General features: G+C 47.7%; 1 protein-coding gene across 1 annotated transcript in view; it reads right to left on the minus strand.

Moving 5' to 3' along the window:
- epb41l4b (erythrocyte membrane protein band 4.1 like 4B) overlaps positions 1 to 23,600 on the minus strand; it is a 40,301-nt gene that overhangs the window by 8,089 nt on the left and 8,612 nt on the right. The window contains 17 exon segments of the mRNA XM_049024710.1: positions 2,452 to 2,576; positions 3,686 to 3,849; positions 8,805 to 8,856; positions 8,859 to 8,898; positions 9,182 to 9,215; positions 9,591 to 9,621; positions 10,159 to 10,268; positions 11,102 to 11,271; positions 12,480 to 12,549; positions 12,809 to 12,897; positions 13,785 to 13,872; positions 16,203 to 16,323; positions 17,038 to 17,090; positions 17,645 to 17,689; positions 17,790 to 17,868; positions 20,401 to 20,443; positions 21,356 to 21,460. Of these exon segments, the coding sequence (XP_048880667.1) occupies positions 2,452 to 2,576; positions 3,686 to 3,849; positions 8,805 to 8,856; positions 8,859 to 8,898; positions 9,182 to 9,215; positions 9,591 to 9,621; positions 10,159 to 10,268; positions 11,102 to 11,271; positions 12,480 to 12,549; positions 12,809 to 12,897; positions 13,785 to 13,872; positions 16,203 to 16,323; positions 17,038 to 17,090; positions 17,645 to 17,689; positions 17,790 to 17,868; positions 20,401 to 20,443; positions 21,356 to 21,460 (1,419 nt within the window).

Consider the following 23,600-nt stretch of genomic DNA (forward strand, 5'->3'; position numbering starts at 1 on the left):
ATATCCATTTAAGGTGTGCCCAAAGCACGTCATACCATAGCTTTGCTAACTTCCATTTCTCCTTAGCTGTAGCTTTAAATGTTTATCGATTTAACGACTACGATATACCGTGTCGGACTGCCGATAGGTCCTGTCGCCTCATACATATCTTGTGAATTTTACTTCCAGAATAAGCAGTTTTAAAAGTGGTGAAAACCTCCCGTAGTTCTGTTGTTCTGCTGTCTTGCATTTGGACGGTTATATAATTATTAAATGACATTTCATTACACTACGGCTTCTAAACAGAAGTACCACTTGAGGGAAAAGGCAGAATTAATTACAGTAGCTAGTGCGTTGCCAGCTAAGACTGCCAAAAACAGCACTAAACAAACAATGTATTTAATTACCTCTATTAAAATTAAAGCGAGAAATGCTTTAATTCTCTTCAAAATGTCCCTGACATTTTTTTTCCCCCCCAAGTTATCATGTCTCACCATATGTTTCAGATCCTGACCGTGTCCCACATTTGTAATGGCAAATAAGCAGGACTCACTTTTTGCAAATTTTATTATAAGAAATTAAAACTCCATTACTCTTGATCCAAAAGACAAGGGTGAATAATGTATCAATTGCTGTGAGTAATAATGAACAGCAGTGGTGGCATTTTACATATTTCACTGTGTCATCATGCATCGCACACCATTGCAGAACAGCTACCACTCTCAGCTACGCCCCGCAGCGCTGTGCCACCTGGTGGACCTCGGTGAAGGCCATAACTCAGTGCTTCCCTTGTGTCACAGCCGATAGGGGATTAAATTGTGTGGGAAACAGAGAAGGGTGACAGATGTCCCTGAGAAATCCGCTGTGGCACAAACATCATTCTCACACAACCAGCCGAGCTGTTTTCTGTTATTTGTTACCTTACGTTTAACATACTGATATTTAATGTCTTCTTCTGTTTATGTGTGTGAATATATATATAAAATCCATCTACCCATCCATTCTATTTTGTAAGTGTGATGCCTTTCTAGGGACGGGGCCACAGAGTCAATGGCCCCAGCTGAAAGCTGAGTGACCCCAAGAGTCCCCCCTCCCTTGTCACTCAAAATGCATCATTCGTTAGTCATGGGCCATTAAAAGGCACAGGTAGGTCAAAGGCACGGATGCCTTCCGCACATGGAGACCATCCCTGAGTCCACTGCCTCTAGCAGTTGGCCTGAATGGCTGTGGAGATGCTCGGAAAGTGCTTGAACTGTTTCCTCGCGGGCACATCCGGACGGGTGTGTGTGCTTATTCTACCCCCCCCACCCCCAAGTAACACCCAGCTGTGTGGTCTGAAGGCAAAACCAGCTATAATGAAATGACAAGGCTCAGTCTGTGAGCTGGCAAAGCAGTGTGAAGACGTACACCCTCATGGTTTCGCACTGATCGTTTTTGTGTTTCACGTTAATAAGTTGCCTGCAGTGTCTGCATATCACCTCCTACTTCTGACCGCAGAATAAACTCAAATTCAGCTCATCTGCAATCCCATTAGATTCCAGTCATCTCAAGTAATCAAACTGAAATGTGTCCCAGCCTGGGCTCAGCAACTGGCAAGCCAATCAGAAAACTCGTTGTTTTAAGGATGTCCAGGACATGGTGTGATTTTTGTGTGCTATTTTTTTTGTTTAGCATATAAACAAGATAAATAATCTTCTGAATCCTTTTAGTTTCCTTGATGCTGGGAATTGTCTCACGATTCTAAGGATTATGTCGTCCTTCTGAAGTTTAATGATAAATCGACTCTTGTTTTTGGTCCCTGTCGTTTTTAGCTTCTCCTTCACTTGTTCGAAACAGTTATTAAGCCAGAACTGTCTCCAGCAAAAGAAGGAGTGAAATACCTGACAATGAAATGCACTGTGCAGTTATAAATCAGACAGGACACCTCAGGACATTATAATCCTTATGGATTTATACAGGAGCATTGCTGTTTAAATGATTCACATGGGGGGCAGTTGGTATCACAGATTGAATCCTGGGCACAGGGTTAGCCCAACTTTTCGGGGCCCTAACATAAATTTGAGTAACATAGCTATCATTTGTCATCTCACTTCCCATTTTAACTAGCTGATCAGATGCCGCACACCCCCCCCCTCCCGGTGTCCACTTGGTCCTAGGTCGTCACCTAAGTTCACTTATGCCTTGGACCGGCCCTGCCTGGGCGATAATAATCTTTGGGCTCATTAAAATATCTCTCAGTATTGTTGTCAAGTTTAAGTATACTGAGTCTGCGTGGATGAGGTCTTCATGGATGAGATTTGTGTGTATGAGGTCTGTGGCTGTGGTCCGGGTGGATGATGTCTGCATGATTGAAGTCTGTGTGGATGATGTCTGCAAGGATGAGGTCTGTGGATGTGGTCTCTGTGGATGAGGTCTCTGTGGATGAGATCTGCGTGAATGCATTCTGCGTGGATGAGGTCTGCATGCTCTCACCTTACTATCTATGTTGATGTGCAGTGATGGCCAGGGGCCTGGCGACCTGCCCGACTCCAGCTCCGTTTGCTTAAGCTGCTCATCATCCAGGTCATCCGGCTTGCACTGCGTCACCGGTCTTAACACTGTAATATATAGAGTCACTGCGTCACCGGTCTTAACACTGTAATATACAGAGTCACTGCGTCACCGGTCTTAACACTGTAATATCCAGAGTCACTGCGTCACCGGTCTTAACACTAATTTACTGGATCACTGAGTCACAGGACTTAACACTGTAATATTGTATACAGGGTTACTGTATCACAGGTACAATAAGACTGTAATACACAGAGTCACTGGTCTTAACACTGTAATATGCAAGTTCATGGAGTCATGGAACATAACACCATAATATACAGGGTCACAAAGTCACAGGAGTCACAGGGTCCCTGAGTCACAGGTCTTAATACTATAATATACAGAGTCATTGAGTTATGTGACTGAACACTGTAATACACAGAGACACAAATCTTAACATTGTAACAGAGTTCCTGAATCATCAGTCTTAACACTGTAACAAAAAGAGTCTTTCTTTCACTGTTCCTAATAGCACTGGCTTATCTTGGCTGGTTCCCTGCAGTAATTCATCTAATCATTTTTGCCCTAAATATATTCCAAAAAACAGAACTGGATTATCACCAAAAAGTCTTATTCATTATTACATTTAGACTCAAATGGTACATAATTTAATCACAGATTTCAAAGCATATTAATATCAATGCCTTGCACCAGTCATCTTGTGCAAAAAATTGCCCGCATCTGAAAAAATGCTATGAGATAACATTTGTAAAAGGAACACAGCTACGCTGAGTTTCTGTATTCATGCCTGCATGGGGAGCCGTAACGAGATCACAACATAACTAATTATGGAAGTACATGGCAGCACTGCAGGGTGTTTCTGCAGATCACTTAGATATGGGGCTCATAATTTTTAATTGCTTTTCTCTTTTACGAGAGTGGAAGATGAATCCTGAGGCTGGTGGTGTGTGTTGCTTCCTCAGTAGTAATACAGGAAGTCGCTTGGATCAGTGACTGTTGTAGCTTCCTGTAATGAAGCTTTAGAGCTCATTAGGTCTGTGGAGCGGAGATCAATGGACACTTAAGATCTAAATACGGATATGGGAATTGGATTGAGGCTGTGATTCAGGGAGGGCCTTCGCAAGGACTCGGAGTCAGGCGACGCCGAACTCACTGTGCGATTTCGGTATGGCGCACAGGCTCTCAGCGCTGTCGAACCCGGGCTGATGGTGGGGGCAGCGCCTGATGCCCTTGGAGGAGTATGGGGAGCCCTCGTTCTCTTCCATGCTGTACTGCTGTAGCTCTGGTTTGTTAGGCGAGACTCCCACCACAGGGTAACTGAGGAAAGACGGGACGGGAGACTACAGCAGCAGAGTCAGGGACTCTCAACGCACGATGACAACAAGCTAAGGCCGAAGAAAGAAAAAAAAAAAAAACAGGCTAAAACGAAGGAAAAACACACACAAAAATGGAGAACGTGTCACGTGTTCTCTGTAGACCAATGGGACGCTACTTTGGGGGAGGTGGGTGATGAAGTTGGCTTGGTGTATGTAAGAAGTAGAATTCTCATGATTCTTTGTGCTCAGATTAACCTCCGACAAGGTTATACCTTAAAATTTTAATCAGCAAGGGTGAGTCCTAGGATTTTGTAAAGTAGGGGGCATAAGCGGGGCCGTCATTATCGTTAGTCAATATGTTTCGAATGATATGGGTGACTGGGGAGGGGACACTCTTGGGGCCAATCAGCTTTCAGCTAGGGCCAGTGTTACTCAGACTGTGACAGAGTATTATTATGGCGTCCATGGAAAATTAACCTCGCAGCATTTGTCTCCTGTAATGAAGGCCGATCATCTCCATGCCAACAGACTCCAGGGAGCGACAGCCCATAGGCACCCCTCTCTCGATGGGTATCGCCTGCATGCCCAGGCCTGTTTCTGTGACTCCACAATAACGGCTCCATGCTCGTCCCACTCGTTCCTTTAATTAAGTCATCTCAACAGGAAGAAGTCCACTGGGAAAATACAACCTGCCTCTGGTGCTCAGCTGATGGACTGTGAAAAAGGCTAAATGGCTGGTGATTGAGCGTCTGTGTAAAAGGTGAGAAGTAGGATGGCAGGGAAGGGCAGCGAGGACGCCTTAGATCCACCAAGAGCCATACTGTAGTTGGCAGGATTCGTCACACCTCAAGGGCTTTCGCGTCTTTCACCGTCGGTGGAGGAGAACCTCACAAGCTGGTCCCACAGACACAAGACAATAAAAGCTGGCATAGCTCCTGGCAAGAGCCGAGACGGCGGACTTCTGAAGATCCTCCATGTGGTCCAGGGCCAGCAGATCCGGCAGCCCCGGTGCGGCCCTGAAGGGCTCGAGGATTTTATAGCGCCATAGCGAATCACTGTCTGCATGTCCTGATACACCATCTCTGTGCTAAGTAGGGCTGTCTTTCAGAACAGCAGAGTTTCACTCAACACTGCAGGAGATGAAACCTCACTCTCTTTTAATTATTTTCTCACTGCCTTATTGTATTTCTGCACGTTTATACATGTATATCCAAAATAAAAGGGCGATTATACAGACATACAATGATTTATGATTCTTAGTCTTCCCTTCATACCGTGCCCATGGCAGAGATACATGCCAGTCCTGAAATACCAGAGTGTGGTAGCCCCTCCTCATCTCCCACCAGCCCCTCCCCCCTTTGATTTCACACATCCAACTCTGCTGCCACATCCACCCACCATAGTCCATACCTTAATTACTCATTTAGTGGGGGGGGGGGTCAACATGTGACCTGGTACTATAAAGGGAAAGTGGCCGGTATTATGGACCTCGCTAGTAGTCATACTTAGCTCTGATGTGGGTCATGTGGTGGAGGGATGTAACTGAATGAATGTTTAAATCGCATTTTCCAAGATACCTAAAGTGCTTTACGGAAGCAATGGGGAGCCACTTCAATCATCACCGCTGTGTAGCCCCCACCTGGACGATGTGACGGCAGCCATTCTGCACCAGTACGCTCACCACACAGTAGCTAATGTGGTGAGCGAGCAGGAGAGAATTCACCAATCGGATACAGGGGATGATTAGGAGGCCAGATTTCATAGGGCCACACTGGACAACTTCAACCCAGGACTCTTTTGGAAGAGGCTCAGGGATCTTTTATAACCTCAGAGAGTCAGGACCTCAGTTTGACATCTCACCTGAAGGACAGTGCCATTTTTACAGCACAGTGTCCCCATCACTGCACTGGGGCACTGGGATCCACACAGACCACTGGTTGAGCTAACTTGTTGGGCACACCACCACCTCTTTGAACAACTACTCAGCCTTCCTAGTTGGTCTCCCATCCAAGTACTGGCCAGGCCCAAACCTGCTTAGCTGCAGATGGATTACTTAGTCTGAACAGCAGGTGGTTCTGCTGCTGACATGTCAAGAAAATTGGTAATGTGGACCTCGCCAGTAGCCATAGTGAGTGCTGATCTCGATCTCATGGAAGACTTAGGTAGTTTGCTGGTACAAATCTTCCTTGAATGCAAATATATGATGCACTCAATGTAAACCAGGTAATAAAAACATAATAAAAACAACAAACAGCAGAAGGTACAGACACCAGGCACAATGACAGTGTCGCATGCAGGTCACGTCAAAAACAAGTGGTTTAAACACAACAGATGGCTTTAACACTTTCATTATGTATGTGAGCGGTGACATGGTGAGAGTGTGGGCCAGACAAGGCCCATCACCTCACAGGCTGCCAGGCCAACATTATCGACAATGTCCATTTATCTTGGTTGTGAGACACACCCCACTGACTGGTCTTACGCACCCCCCACATGTTCATTTCCAGCTCCACATACATGAGGCTCCCTGCTCTTATCGTGTGAGACCAGATCCATGGAGTAAAGATGAAAATACAGCAGAGGATGACATTTTCCTGCTTTTATAAAACAAACTTTTACAGTTCAGAGTGTAAATTGTAATTACTCCTTTAAAAGTTCTCTGTAAAACATTCAAATATTAAGGCGCAACGTTTGTAGTACAAATACTGATCAGTATGAAGAGAGACGCAGACTGTTATTGGGCTGTCCGGAGGTGTGACTGAGTCGGCTCTCAACCGGCTCTCGACCTGCTGGTCTAGGTGCTGCGCCTAGTGGGCGGGGCTCCCGAGGCTCTCAGAGAGCCGTCATGACCTTGTCATCGTAAACAATGCTGACCACCCCCTCCTCTTTCTGGCTGCTGCGTTCGGGGACGGAGCGGCTGTTGGGGTCCCTGCTGAAGATGCGGGGAGGTTTGCTGACTGGCTCCGTGGTATGAGGTGGCCTGGACCACAGGAATGGATTAGTCACAGTGGGTCTCCAGAGAGTCCGGGCATTTAACTAGGAGCCCCAGAAGGGGGGGGAGGGGGGGGGGAGTTGGATTTGCATCAGGAGTGGAAAGGACAGTAGAGTAAAGGGAAGCTGTGCAAAGGAAAGCCTCCCCAAGAGAAACTGAACATGGAGCCATGCGAGAGGAGGAGGAGGAGGAGGAAGATAAGGAGGCCCGGATTCCTGCATGACACTGGCATGGGGACACACTCCGCACTTCAGGCCCAACATCAAAGCATAATGATGGCCTGCTCACCTTGGCCTGAGGAGGGCAGTACATATCCCGGTTACCACCACACTGATGAGCTATAAGTTCTGAAGGATATGTGACGTTATTATTAACGGGTTAAATGCTTTACAAAACGTACACCTATTTGTACAGGATGCCGCTTGCTTAATGTCAGGCGAATAAGGACTCATTTCTGGATAGGTAGAGGACTATAAAGGGGCGGGGCCACAGGGAGACTGGCACGATTTGAAAGCTGATTGGCTGCTCGTGTTAGAATTTAGATTTCAGCAATGAAGCACAACGGAGCCGCATTCGCACGGCAAACCGACTTCAGAACACAAGCATCTCAACAGCAGGAGATGAATAATGCTGAAGGACGATGCGGGTCTGTGCTTTCTGCCCTCTTTAAGTCCGTATGAAAACCAGACTGTTTGATTCAAAGCGAAAGTGTCCTAGAAAAATAACTGGAATTATTGAAAGAACTAAAGCAGAATCCCACAGGGGATTAATGCACAAAAGGATGTGATCTTCAGCAAATAAGCAGCCCGGGTGAAATGTGCTGTATTATAGCTCCAGTGATTGATGTTCTGTAGTTGAATATGATGTCATATTGCACACACACATATTAGAATTAGAATTTAGTGATTGATTGTCATTGTTGACACACCACAGCACACGACAATGAAATGTGTTTTCTGCATTTAACCCATATGTGACAATGTGACATAGCAGGGGGCGGCTAATTCGGGGGGGGGGGGGGGGGGCATAGAGGGGAGGTACTTTGCTCACGATACCTCAGTGGTGCCTTGCTGGTCAGGGATTCGAACCTGAAATCTTTCAATTACGAGTGTGCTTCCCTAACCATTAAGCAAACACTGCCCACATATACACAGACACACACACGCAAACACAAACATATACAGACACACGCACACACACACACACACACGTTGGAGCACCTATCTAAATGGGGACCTTCCATTCATTTCTATGGGAAAATCCTAATCCCAATACCCTAATACCAATCACGACACCCTAACCCTAATCCTAACCCTAACCTAACCCAACCCTAACCTTAATCATAAGGAAATGTCTTTGGCACTTCTTCTTTTTTGATTGCATTCACTTTTTAAAAATTTGTATTTTTTTTTTATAAAATTGAGGTTATCCAAAAGGGGGCCTGAAAAATGTCCCCAAAAATAAGGAAGAATCAGGTTTTACCACACTTTGGGGTCACAGACACGCTCACAGGCACACGCACACACACACTTAGACTGCAGTGTGTACTTACTGCCTTGGCTGCACGGTATACAACACCTCCCAAGTGTTACTAAAGCTGTATTTGGGGCAAAAATCTGCTCACACACTGCTTCTCCTCACAGACCTCCATCCCTGAAGTTAATACTGCCCTCTCCAGCGATCTCTGGACCCAGCACTCCACAACGCCCCCCCCCCCCAACACACGCCAGGCGGCTTTCCGCATTTACACCTCGCAAGCTCGGATTCCGGGTCGCCGTGGAAACATGGCAGAGGGACCCCGACCCTTACAGAGGCAGAACTGGGTGTGGAGCAGCAAAGCAAAGAAACGCAGTGAGATACTCCCAAGAAGCCCAAAGGAGGAGCAGCTAGAGACAGAGGATGAGAGCTGAGCCAAGGAGCTCCTACCTTTGATCATGATCACATGACCCAAGGGGTTGCCTTACCTGGGCGGGGGCGTGTGGGCAGGGTGCTGGGCGTATTTGGCATGCGTCAGGTGCGGTGCCAGGGCTCCTGAGCCACCGGGATGTTGTGCTGGTACTGCGGGGGTACAAAGCAGAACAAGGGCATTGTGGGAAGGTGACGGAACAGCCTCCAGGGGGCAGTGCTGTGCGGCACACGGCCCACCTGCCTGACATTTCCAATTAACTACTGACTGAAAATAAGCCCCACAGTCGCACTGGGGATTGTACAGGAAGGACACATTGGTCAAACTGAATGCCCCTTAAGGCAAGCGGAGCAATCAAATAAATAAATATTGACTTCTGCTAAATATGCTTATTCTTCACACGCCATTCCCAGGCCACAAAGACTAGGTGTTTACCTGGTAGAGTGTGGGGTCAGGACTCGTCTGGGAGCTATTGGACATGGGGAGAACACAGTCAGACTCAGGGCAACATTAGACACAGTGCAATTGTGTGTAACAGTTACGATTAGGCTATTACTTATTAAGTTATACCCCACACACCAAACATTATGAATATTTTACACTGCATTAAGCTTTGTTTATCAAGATGTGAATATTACAGCCACAATTCAGATATTGTTATTAACTCTCTAGCTCTGTGTCCTCTGTTACAATCACAAATGTTCTTAGAACCATGGTGTAGAATTGTGCTTAATCTACATGGGTCAGTGTAAACTGTAGCTGTGAGACAACGGTTACAGTCAATAAACACACAACCCCCCCCCCCACGTCTCAGGGAAGGGCCGCCGTGAACCTCAGCCTTTACCTTAGATGAGTTGCTTTGGCCGGATTCAAGGCTGTGGGCAGAGGAGACAGCAGTGAATGTGAGGCAAAGTGAACCAGCGAGCAGAATCCAGGACACATGACGTGAGCTCACTGCAGGCTCAACAGAGAGGACAGAGTGTTGATATGTGCCCATTAACAAGGGGTTAATCGTGAGCGGCTCTAGTAAATACAGACCGTGAATCAGACCAAATTACACACGGTGTGTAGTATCTGTTTCATATTTTCAGTGCAGATCATGATGCTATAGTTCCTGATCCCCAGCCCCCGCTATGTTAAAGATGTATATAGCATGTAGAAATGTAGCATGTGGGTGATTCTAGGGCTTTTTTAAGGTGGGGGGGGGGGGCATAAGAAGTGCCATATTTCATTCACTGCCAATGATATATTTTGAATTTTTGAATGACGGGAGAGGGAGCCAATCAGCTTTCAGCTGTGGCTATTGCCCTTGTGTCACCCGCCCCTGTAAACATCCCGCGGGCAAAGCCGCTTGACAGCCTGCTGAACATCCTTGATATGGACATGCACTTCTTCCACGTGGGGGGGCTCACCTTTCACCATGGACTGCCTTCGAGACGGGTACCGCTTGCTGGGCCGCCTCTCGAAGGTGCTGGCTCTCCTCCCCCGGCTAATGTGGGTCGCCTGGTATTCTGTCCTCCCACTGCAGGGAAACACAGGCAATCCGAGTTCAGTAATGCTTCACGGTCATCGCAGGCATGTGCAGTGCACAGCGAAACGGAACGACGTTCTTCCTGGATCCACGGTGCAACATCTATGACAGGACAGACATTACAGTGCGAAAGACTTATGGAATCGTCTACGCAGTGTGAACGATTATCAATTATTTAATAGGAAAGAAGACAGAAGGAAGACTATTATCAACCTACAGAACAGAACAAAACACACAACATACATAACAACATAAACATTACACATTAAACAAACAGTGAACAGGCACACTGCATAATTCTGGGAGATGAGCGCTATCAATGCTTAAAGTGGCAGTGTATACTTAGTGTGAAAGCCCCCCCCCCAGAGAGAACTACAGTGTAGATGTATACAGTTATAAACAGTGTACAGATGTACCCATTTGCTGCACAGCACATGGGGGGGGACACTGCGGCATGGTGCACATGCAGGGCTGGGCTGTTAGTTCACTGATATGGACATAGATGTGTAATCTACAGTTTAACCAGTAGGGGCGCCACTGTAGAATTTAACCTGAATCACTCCGGGAAAACACCCAGATGCTTGCAGAATTAATGGCTAAAAGCTAATTAAATGAAATTCCTTGTTACTCCAGTGGCTCTGAACGTTTTTTCCCTGTGTGTGGGGTGGGGGTGGGGGGGGGTGATGTAGAGGCTTTTTAGCTCATTCTTTAAATAACTAACAATCTCAATGTGGATAATTAGCCCAGCCGGGGTCCTGCCCTATGATTGGAGCAGTCGGGGTCGAAGCAGTGGTGTCAGCCAATCAGACGGCGGCAAGCCTTACCTAAAGCGGAAGCGGGAGCCCAGGCGCACGAAGTCGCTGCGGCTCGGCTTGCTGTGGGCGGGCTGCCGCAGACGAAAGAAGGCGTGGCTCTCCACGGCACACTTCCACATGTGCTTGCATGTGCGGGCGTTCTCCAGCCGGAACACAAAGGTGTGCTCCTGCTCCCGGCCCTGGTACAGAGGGGTGATTCGAGACCCCAGTCAGCTGTATTAAGTCCCCCTGGGTCCTAGTGTCCTAGGTATAGCTGTAGCGATTTCATGTCTTGATGGACGAATTAAAATGATTTCAACTAATCAGTACACATTTTGGGGTGGGGGGGCTAAAGGTCATTTTATGGGGACTAAAGGCCGTCGAAAACAGTACCAGTGACGTCCCTGATAACTGCCCAGCAAGGTCCAGCCCACCTTAAAAGACGCCCAAGGCCGCAGTGTCCATTTTAAGGAGGGGGCCAGGCTTAAGACGCCCAGCTTGGTAAGGCGAGGGGCCAGGACTATCTGCTACTGGGAATAAACCAAATCATGGTTTAACGGCGAGTGCCCAGTGTCCGATTTCACTATTTACAAGCGAAAAGGCCGTTCGACACGTGAAATCGGTTCATTTCTTTACTCCGAGTTCAAATTTCTATAGAAAAAGCAGGGCTCCCCCCAGGACGTACCAGCGTGCCATGAAGCTCGTCCGGTGGGTATGTACACACGACTATAGGGCCCGAGTTCAGGGGCAAGGACGGTATCTTGAGAAGGTCCTTAGTCTGACCTGCCTCAGGACACCTTCCACCGTATAAATGGGTAAAAGTTCACAAACATCCTCTATGTGTGGAAGCCCCTCTAGAGAGAAACCCAAATTGAGAGCCCGGTGGAGCCCCCTCATGCCCCTATCCCAACGCTCTCCTCTGTAATCAGTTATATATTTCGCTGCCAGAAGCCAAACTGTACTCTACCCATTTATCTCATAAATAATTATGGGACGTGCAGATTAGATTCCCGCTTATTTGATTAGCTTGATTAATTGAGTTGTGTGAAAGAAACTCCGGAGACCGATCTTCCATGAGCAGAACTGGGAAGCCCAGGCTGAAACCGAACCGAATCGACTGGAGGCAGCCGGAGTCCCCCCCCCCCGAACCTGAGAACCCAATAGACATTAACATTCATCACTACGCTTCAGATGTGGCTCCACTTAAACCAGTGATAAAAATCCTGGCAACATAACTGCATCCACGAGAAAAATCAAACTGGGCTTCTTATCCGGCGCTGTGACCAGTACATACAACCCAACCGCGAACAGGAGGGAATCGCTCCCTCCAGATGGAAGGAGGCTGAGATCTGTGCGGTTCATCCACGCGCTGAATGTACGTCAGCAAGGCGAAATGGCTCCGGTTTACCTCGTCGTCGTCCTCCACCACCACCAGAGTCAGTCTGTTCTTCTTGAAGTCCAGCCTGATGATTTTAGGCCTTCAGAGAAACCCATCAAAAGGCAAAACATCGTCATGAGTATCCCCTGCAGTGGGGCGCTGACGCTCACAGTGACATCATCACTCCGCCCACTCCTGCATAAATTATGTAAATAGAGATGAGTCTTCGTGCTCGTTTGTGCATGGCCCTCGGCTTAATGCTGTTCTGCTGCCAGGCACAAATGCTGCTTTTAAACAAAAAGAGGCTGTTCGCAAAAATCATGCCCACATTTATTAAGTTGGTAGTTAACATCACCTACCAGAAAAACAGGCCAATTTTTTCAGACCCTTCGAACACAAGTATCCCGGTTGGGGTTAGGCCCAGTGCATAGTCGCACCCGTCCCTGCCCTGTCCAAGAAAGGGAGAGGGAGAGAGAGAGAGTGTTGCTAGGCTTAGTCCTTGCTAGGGTCACCACCCGTCCCTGTAATACGGGATCGTCCCGCATTGGAAAATAATCTGCTGTGTCCCGTATTACACGGGACAGGTGGCAACCCTAATCCTAGCATGTGGTCACACCCACACCACCCTGTCTGACCAACCATAGTTGGTAATGTTAACCTGCTGAAACTCTCCTACTGCAGTGTTTCCCAACCCAGTCCTGCTTCCTCTCAGCTCCCAGCCAATCAGGAACACCGAATACCTACAGGAAATACAGAGCTGAGAGGAAGCAAAAACGTGGACTGTCCGGGGTTCCCCGAGGACTGGGTTGGGAAACACTGAACTACTGTATAGGCACTGACTAGGATGCAACAGGCTTTGCAAGTTGTTCATGGACTTCAGCTCGGAATGTCAACCCACTCATACTCCTCGCCAAACTAACGAAGATGTCCGCTGACAGGCATCTGCATTACACTACTGATATTTGCATTTTTACTGGTATATTTATCGCATTCCTTGCATTTACTCCTCTCCGTTGTATATCTTTGACTTGTATTTATTCCCTGTCTGCGTTATGCCCTACTCATTAGTCGTCTATTGCCATAGTGTCTTGAGCAGTAACAAGCTGAGCCAGCTAACATTATCACCGGCTTTGGCTGTATGGCCATAAAGATTCATACTCTGATTTACCCAGCAGCCCGTTCTCCTCGACTGCCGCCCACCTAACTGACTGTAATTCACTGTAGGATCAAAGCTGTGCTTCCTGAGAGGCCGAGCAAACCGGAGAAAGACTCGCATACACACAGAGAGGCAGAAAACGGAATATTCAGCGCTGCGGTTTTATCCGTTTCACGAACCTTCACAAAATGCATGTCCACTCCATACATCTCCAGCCACTTGCACTTGTTCAGAAAGCACATCTCCGCCTGGGAGGGAATCTTCCCCCTGTAACAGACGATGCACGCGCGCTCAAACAGGAAACTCAAGGGGGCTAAAGACGGAATATGAAATGGTTAAAATGGTTATTTAGAGAAGAAAATGCTGAAATGTGTCATTATAAAATATCGGTAACAGCAGTGGGATAATGGCCCTTTCCCTAGTGATGAAGGGCTGTAAAAGGCTCTCCCACTGCGAAGGCTAATCACCCTGCACTCCGCAGCTAAAGATAGAAGCAGTGTGCTGTTGTCTCCATACCCGTTAGCGTTTGCTAACTGACTGCTACCATACTTTGCTGGAACTCTCTTGGTCTAATCATTCACAAAAGCTAACGACTGACATCCATCATTAAATTGTTGTTTTTAAACGACGGCATATCGGTGATTTGCACCATAATGTCTCGTCAATGATATATGTGCCGTCTTCCACTAGTGCTTACAGGTGCTATCTGCACTGATGCTGTTGTGTATTATTGCGTAGCATTTTTTATTTATTTTTTTATTATTTCTTATTTATAGCTGTCTAGCATTCTGAAGAACCACAATTTCATTTCACGCGCGTGAAATGACAACAGTGACTCGACACGAAATGTAGGTTTGCAGGCGGTGAGGTGGAGGGCACTCCCTCGCCAGCACGCTGACGGATCAGGAACACTGGCGTGACAGATGTGCGATTAAACTGGTCCTCCAGTTTATCTGCGAGATGGGACACCCCCCTCCCCCAACCACCTCATGCCGTTGACGGAGGGTTTATGGGAGAGAATGTTTAATCAAGACCAAACACGACTTCGCAGGCCAAGTGATGTGCGGCGAGCCCCTTTTGACAAACGGCGATGCAGATTTCCGCATCATTACTACGGACTGTGATCATAATGCTGTCACTGCGACAGCTGTGAGGTCTGAGATGCTGCAGGGTAGCGAACACACAGCACCCTGGCACCCTAATCACCACTCATTTACATTACATTTACATTTACAGGATTTGGCAGACGCCCTTAGCCAGAGCGACTTACATAGGTGCTTTGAGAGACTCTGAATTCTGTCTGTCTAGAAAACTCCGTTCAGGATAACCATAGTGTTAGAAAGAATCATTCTTCTTTATAACCCCTCCTTTTCACACACTCAAACCATTACGTTTTCCCGCTCTCATTTAAAAGGTAAAAGAATTTTTAGCTATCCACTCTTCTTTAAGCAAAAATTGACATCATTGACAAATAAAAAAAACCCAATGCCATAAAGTCAAACCACTTTATCAGACAGAAAAACACATACAGACGCCCCTCTACGTACGAACGAGTTACGTTCCGAACTAAGAACTAGGATGCTGGGAGTACGCACACTACGCTGCTGCGTGGCGGGAGTAGCGGCCAGAAGTCGTGCGAGGCGGAATTGGCGCGAAGAAAAAAAGTTGATGTTGCGGACAGGAAGCGGGAGCCCAACGAACACAATTCGGACTTAACAGTATTCTTCGTCCGTATGTCTGAAAGTTCGTAAGTTGAACGTTCGTAAGTAGAGCAGCGTCTGTATTTCAACTTCGCACCTGTCGAGCGTCTGTATTCAGTCTGCAAGTGTATTTATGAGACGCTGTACTGCAGATTCCTGCTACAAAACACCAGCTACGGTGCTAATACGGCACAGCTGCTCGGAATGGCCATTATACACGGATTTCACCGTAGCGTCAAAGCAGCAATGCGGAACCGGGGCCAGCCTGGATTTCGCAGAACTACCACGTGGCATGTGGCTCGGCAGGCTGGGTCACTGTGACTATAATTGCAAAGGTGCTGGTTGGCGTCCCATCTGTGGCAGAATAGTCACATCTCTGTGAGCCCTTGAGCCGGGCTCTTTACCTCCTCCAAAATGCATTAGGGGTGCTGGATAAATGACCTGACCCTGTGCTCTGAACTGCATGTGTGACTCAGAGGAGAACAAGATGGGATGTGTGAAAAGAAGCATTCCAGTATAATTGTGCCAGTTTGATAAATAAAGCACCAGTTCCCTTAAATCCACTGGGAAGGAGCATCACCAGTCACCGGATCTTAATAATTGGTCATATAGTGCCCTCAAATTGTCAACGAAAACCCCAACCCTAACCCTACACTGGACTCCTCACACGCCAACCCCACTCCTAATCTAACTAGTGATATTTGTGAGGCTGCATCCATATACTGTAGATGAGTTCACATGACCCTTTTAAAGGGGCCGGATGAGAAAACGTCACGTCGGCACGAATACGGATGGCCACATTCCCAGTGTAACAATGAACAGCTGACCCGCTGGGACGCTCATAAACCAGCCGGCGTGACGCCAAAATACAACAGCGCCCCCCTCTGGCCAGCTCACCTGCATTCAACCCACTTCTGAAAAATGGCGGCCTCCATTGCTTCGGTCTGCTTGGGGATGAAGCGGAACTCGGACACCAGCTCTGGGGAGTGCTCCATGGGGTCGCAGTCTCCCAGCTCACCTGCAGGGGCAGGACAGCGGAGAAGCTGACATGGCATGTGAATGCGATGGCCCCTCGAACCTTTCAGCAGTGCCACCCTAACCTTATTTACATGTTAGTTAGATTATTATTAAGATTCAACCTCAATTAATTAAAGGTGCACAGACAGCATGGACTGTGGTTGGGCCTGGCCAGTACTTGGATGGGAGACCAACTAGGAAGGCTGAGCTCCTGCTGGGAGAGGCGGTGGTATGGCCGACAGGTTAGCCCATCCTGTGGACAGTGTGGATCCCTGTGCTGTAAAAATGGTGTCATCCTTCAGATAATGTAAAACCAAGACCCTGACTATCTGAGGTTATAAAAGATCCCTGAGCCTCTTCCAAAAGAGTCCTGGTTAAAGTTGTCCACTGTGGCCCTATCAAATCTGGCCTCCTAATCACTCCCTTTTATCTAACTGGTGAATTTTCTGTAGGTAAAATTACTATAGGTTTCTGTAGGTGAAATTGTCTGTAGGTAATTTTTTTGTGATTGGTCAGCACATCATTCTTAATGATGCTCCAAAAGGCACCGCCCCCCCCCCCCCCCATTCCATAGCCCATGACTGACAGCAGGAACATGCACCTCCGTCGTAAAGCATGAGTGGGTAACTAATGTCTTGTCTTGTGCGTGGGGTCACGTGGCTGGCTGCTGGTTCGAGAGCACGAGGCCACCTGCTGGCAATGACGAGGTACTTACTCTGCAGACAGAGGGCAGCTAGTTCCACAGCGATGTCATATGGGCATTTCAACCTAAAAACACACAGCAGGACCCCAACATAAACACACCATTTCGTTTCACGCATACAAAATTACTTTTCCAAAATGGAAACAGGGAACCATTATAAAACAGCATAACATGGCCTGTTTGACGCACAGCAGTCCTAAAACAGATCGTGCTGCCAGTGTAACAAACTGTGTCAGTCACTCCTAACCCTAAAATTAGAAAATGCATTTGTGTAGTCTTAATCTCTCGTCAAACAGATCGTACCACCGGGGAGCAGATGGCCTAAAAACTCCCCTAAATCTTAATCTTCTGGAAAAAAAAAGGTTTAGATTGTTTCTGTCTTTATGGAAGCTAAACCCAAGGTGAAAGATCAGCTTTAAACAAAAGAGGTGATAATTTAAGGCAGTGTTTTTCAACTCAGTCCTCAGGGACCCCCCCAGCGGTCCACGTTTTTGCTCCATCCCAGCTCCCTGCCAGACGGTGCACAAAAACACCTCGGCCATTTGTTTGTCCCCAAGGACTGGCTTCATAAAAACTGATTTAAGGGACGAGCGTAAGGAGGAATGGGCGTGTGACTCACTTCCCCGACAGGATGTCCTGCCTGAGCTGCAGCACAAACAGGTACCTGCAAGCCAAAGGGAAGAAGCCATTAGAAAACATCTTGATTTACCCACAATGCACCATGTTTTTTTAACTTGACCATCCTCCTGGGAAGGTTCTCTCACCTGGTAAACTCCTCGCGAAGGTTATTGGGCTCCGATGAGTAAAACTTCACCCGGAAGTAGAGTGTGAATGGGGGGCCTGCTTGGAGTAAAGGGACACAGTACCTTAAATGCCACTGAATTCACATGAGAAGAACACGCCCATCATGTGTCCGCCATTTGCCTTTAAAATGTTAATGTCAGTTGACCCAGTATCGTTCATTCCATTCTCTGAAATACATTCACACCAAATTACTGGTCTTTTTTTTTCCAAATGGGCTTCTACAATGCTGTGGGGTAGCGTTTATATATTCTTCACAAAATCATGCGTTTTTAAAGCCTTGGGGCAAAGCATGCTGGGAAGACTGACATTGTGTGGCCTTTGGGCAAAGCATTCTGGGAAGCGTGGCATTGTGTGGCCTTGAGGCAAAGCATGCTGGGATGGCATTGCGTGTCCTTGGGGGGGAAGCAGTGTAACCGTGAAGAGGGAAGGCGTAGAAACAGAGGAAACAAAGGCAGGGAGCGGTTAATTAGCCAAGACACTCCAAACAGACGGTAGTCTGGGCAACAAACATGTAACTAGAGCAGAACTAACTAGCAATGCAAATGATGGTTTTCTAGGAACTCGCCCGACCGGTCCAGCCGGCATGCAAACCCAAGACGAGACATTTTGGGAGTCTGAATCTCAAAGAGGATTCTGGGTGGGGTTCTCCACTGGTCCGTGAGTCTCTCATACGTTTGAGGCACGACTCTCATTTCAATAAAATTAATGACAATTAGTCACAGTTCGGAAAAACTCCTATATGGGCAGAAAAGTTTGACAATCTTCTTAAAAGCGCATGTGGATGGAGAATCCCTGTTCACACACACACACACACACACACACACACACACACACACACACACACACACACACACACACACACACACACACACACACACACACACACCCCTCTTGCAGCCGGCCTCCTTCCTGCCGGTTCAGCCTCTGAAACGTGATGAGAGTGGCGTACTCCCAGACACGTGAAGGACACTGCAGCACAGTCCAGTCTGCAGGAGGGGAAGGTGCCCCTGTGACCCCCCAAGCCAGAGTGCGATGCCGTGCTGCGTCCATCCCGGAGAGAAGGGACATCTGACCCACTTCGGGGGGAGGCAAACGAGTAACACCCAGCACCGGTAGGTGACCCACGTCCGATGGTCATCTGGGAAGGGGCTTCCACATACAGCAACAGAAGGTGGGCAAAACTGATCCAAGGATCCGGAAGATCCACGAGAAAGGTCCGCTCCACACCCACACAGACCGCGGTACGTCAGAGGGATCAGAATGTGGTGTGTCAGAGGGACGTGAGAATGTCGGCACATCAAAACTTCAGAGAGAGGCGTGGCACCACCTGCTTCGCCTACACTCCTAATTCCTCCTGCTGAGACCAGGGAGCATCCCTGGGGAATGGCTTCTCCGGAAAAGTCACATTTACCGGCTCGCCTGGGAAGCTTATGTCTGTGAAACACCCTGTCCCATCCAGCACGGCTCCTTATAGATGAACCTTTTCTGTCAGGACATCCTGACACATAAACCTCCATAAGGCGCCGGGGAAGGTGGGGGCACACGTGACCTGAACACCCACTCACTGTCATTAACTTTGTCAAAGTTAACAGTCTATTACCACCTGCTAAGAAAGTGTTAAAAAACAATCTAAGACCTGCTGTCTCCCATTCAGACAGTTTATAGGACAAAGTAAATCCCTGTGATTATCGCGCTGCTTCCGTACATTGCATGGCCGATGCCAAATAATTAGCACGAATCATGAAAAGGAACCATGCTGGACTTACTATGAAAGATGAAGGAATGGGACCCGGTTGTCACATGGAAAGGTCACATGACCATGACTCAGCGGCCCCCTCCTGGGGACATAGCGTACATGACAGCTGCTGGGGAGCAAGCACCTGTCCACTGAAGGAGCTGGCACTATTCACCTTTTATTCATTTAGCAAACGCTTTTATCCAAAAAGCAGGGTCAGACAATTACTGAAGCCATTAGGGGTTAAGGTTCTCATCACTCCGCTGACTCTGGGATTTGAACAAGCGACCTTCTGATCACAGGCACAGTGTCCTAACCCACTGAGCGGCATCCTCCTCGGTGTGACTCCTCTGGCTGCCAGCCGAGCGTCCGGTCATCTTCGGGGATTCCCCCTTCCGTTTCATCCTGACAATATGGTTGCCTGCTCTCAGACACTAAATCTCAGCCTGCAGCTGGAGACTCATCAGGGCTTCTCGCCTGCTGCAAAGAGGCCTCTCCTTCTGCATCTCATTTATCTTCCAAACACATGAGGCTCCTCTCACTCCTCCATCAGACTAAAAAGCTCTTGGGTAGCTCTGGGATTGAATTTCAAGTTCCGATGGGGTCGCGTCCCTTTTTAATGACACGTGGGCTACATTTTAACCTCAGGCAACACGCCAGACTCACCGGTCCCTTCACCTTGATCTGATGAGCAACCAGATTACCAGTCTTTGGTGTTTATTTGTAGAATAACAGCGCAATAAAAGGGGACCTATTTGTGACACTGTGCTAGAAACACCCCCCCCCCCCCCCCCCACCAAAATGCATATACAGCCCCCGCCATCCCTGATACTTACTTCTAATTTGTTTCCTGATGGATTTGGTTGTGTCAAGCCAGTGCTGAAAGGGAGAAACAAAGACGGACAGAAAGATTCAAGTAAACTGGCGAGTACAACTACAAAAATTAATAACACGTTTTCTCGCGTTTTATTCCACATTCAAACGGTTTATGAACCGCGGCTCCCTAACCGTGTCGGATTCATGAGTTTCATTAGTTTGCATAGCTCAGCCCTATGAGAGAATTTCATAAAGTCTGAGATACTCAATCACAGATGTACCACACAGTATGGGCACTGCGCTGCCATGACAACCGCCGCTCCGGAATCAGATTTAAAATGCATCTCTCATCCTCCATAGCAACGTGGACACACAACTACAGCTCCAGAATCAGATTTAAAATGCATTTCACATCCTCCATAGCAACCTGGACAGTCTCTGAAACAAGATTAAAGACACTCAACCCAACCTTTCGTTTACATGCTAGCATCTTGCCTGAAAGCACTTATCAGAGTGGTGAAGATCTGTTCTGTTTAATGGTAAGATTAAGCCCAAGTTCCCATTTAGCTGCCATGTCGCACGGCCACCGCCATCAGTGTGCCTTTCCCTAGGCATTCATTACCGCATACCAGCTCCTCTGATGCGTCATACAAGGTCAGTAGGAACACAGGTGTAAACAGAGGCTGTCAGAAACTGCAAGGCAGAAATGCAGGCATCTGTCCCGGGGGCTTATTAACTGTCAAAATGTAAGACCCTTCTACATGAGATACGCTGAACTTGCCTTTTCAACTCCCCGACAGTCCACGGTGTTTACATTTTTCCACGTATCTGAAAGACCATTTAAACTTTTTTTTTTTTGCTGAAATCAAGCTGGTTCGGAAATCGCCCAGAATCCCCTCCTCTTGGTTTTGAATACCGGTTTTGTCTCAGACCAAGAGCTGCATGTGTCACATGTCTAAGAAACACTGCACTTACTGAAACCTGCTCCGAGTCCATGAACTGCAGACCAAAATAATCAGCCTCCACAAGGTCCAAGTGATACATGATCTGGTCGAGGAGGTCCTGGCCTTTCGCTTTTTTCTGGAAAAGAGACACAGGCACAAGTATTAAACCCTGAATCGTTAGTGGAATCTTTCTTATAAGCAGGTATCCAGAAAGCATTATACAGGTTATCACAGGAAACATACAAATTAGGATCAAGTTTTAAAAAATGATAATGTCATGTAAAATATCCATAACTGAACTGATTATCTAAAAATATTTAAAGATAGTAGCAGAATCTAATTCACAGGTAATTTCTGAAAAGAAAGTAGGTCTTTCCTGCACATAACACAAACTCATACGGAACATCTACAGCAACAAATTATGTGCGTCCATAGTTGCTGATATATCGGCCTCTAGTGGTGAAAAAATGTTACTGATCCCAGGAGCAGCCAACCAGTCAGGAGAGTGGAGAGAAGAAATGATTAATATCAGGAACAGGAAAGCTGAACGTATTCGAAAGCCTTCGGGGGACACAGAGACGGGCAACACGCTGCAGGATGGCAGCCAAGCAGCTACAGGCACGACACAGACAAGTGTCACCAAGGCCCCGGCAAGGAGACCACACAGGATACTCAGCTGGAGTAAGGTTGGAGTAAGGTACGCCTCACGTCTCTCACAATATGGTAGATTTCAGGCTCCCTCAGTCAGAGCCTTAGAGATCACAGGCATCTCCACTCACACAGCTGGGCATTTACTGCAGTTATTCACACCCCCCTCGCCCCCCCCCCCCCCACCGTGCCCCCCCCCCCTCCCGGGCGCAGGTCCCCAGAGTACCACACCGTTTCAGCATGGATTTAAAAGCTGTTTCGGTTCCCACTAGCCACAAAAAGACAGACGAATAAAACAGAGTGATAATAAAACCATACAGCATGTGTCAGGGGACGGAAAACGCACATCCTCACTTACAGAAGGTCGTCTGTTTTCTCGTTTGCCTTTTGCACCAGTGCGACCATAATCAAGAACTTCAACCGATTACATGAATAAATCATATCTGGGCTAATGGCTGGACCAAGGTTTCTTAGACGGGAAGAGTCTCTCAGAAGTTTGTTGGCAGTTGTTTGCCTGAACAGATAACCAGGTAGGACTTGTCCTGTTTAGCAGGACTGTTTAAAAATACACTGTGATGCATCATGTTCGAGCCAATCGGGCAAAACCAGTCGGCAGATTGACCCACCATTTCTCAGCGCCCCGAGACTCCAAGCTAATACCTGGTTGAGGTTGAGGACCTTGAGGAGAGCATCTGTAAACAGAAATATCTCATCCTCCAGCACCTCCTACAGGGCAACACACGATCTGTTGGCAGGGGACCGGCCTGCAAGGGCCACGCGGCTCACCTCTTAATCAGCAGGTTGCTGATAAGAATGTAGAACGGCAAGGTCGGATGTCCGTCCCCCCCCCCCCCCCCGGGATTAAATTCACGGCTCTCCACCCAAAGATATAGGCTGAAATAAAAATAACCAGCGTAATAGAAACCGCTGCTATACTGTATGTAGGGCAAAGTGCCCCGGTGATCAGGGAGAAGGGGGCACTCTGCGATCTGTCACCAGCGTGACAGCCAGAGCACTACCCCGTAAGGAGGGTCTGTCAGTACGGAGTGTTACCGGTGACCCTGTGGATGCCATATCCTTGTGGTATAGACAGTCAATATGGGCACTTTACAGAGAATCAGTCTGTACAGAGAGTCACTGTGGACACTGTACGGTGAGTCCGTCTGTACAGAGAGTCACTGTGGATGCTGTATGGAGGGTCAGTTTGTACAGGAAGTCACTGTGGATGCTGTGGATGCTGTACAGATGGTCTGTTGGTGCATCTAGAATTTTCTGTCAGCAAAAATACAGGCAGAGGGAATCATAGATCAGGTTGTGCTGTTAAAATTTTCAAAGGGCACTCAGATCCTTCATGTGCTTTTTTTCTGACGGGGTGAGGGTTAGGTTGAGGGCGATTGGTTTGCTGGGTATCCCTCATCCCACCAACCAACGCAACAGCCGACCCCCGACACAGCAGTCTCCGTGACAACCTTAAGTGGGCACAGCAGCCAATTAAAAATTAAAAAAAAAAAACCCAGCTTGTACCCATTTAAAAGTGCGTCTCCTCACAGCTGGCCCATGTACAGATCGGCTTTCACATTTAAAATCACAGAGTTCGGGGGGCGGGGGGGGCCGCGACAATCAGCTAC

This window comes from Brienomyrus brachyistius, chromosome 9 (genome assembly GCF_023856365.1).
Source record: "Brienomyrus brachyistius isolate T26 chromosome 9, BBRACH_0.4, whole genome shotgun sequence".
Classification (NCBI taxonomy): Eukaryota; Metazoa; Chordata; class Actinopteri; order Osteoglossiformes; family Mormyridae; genus Brienomyrus; species Brienomyrus brachyistius.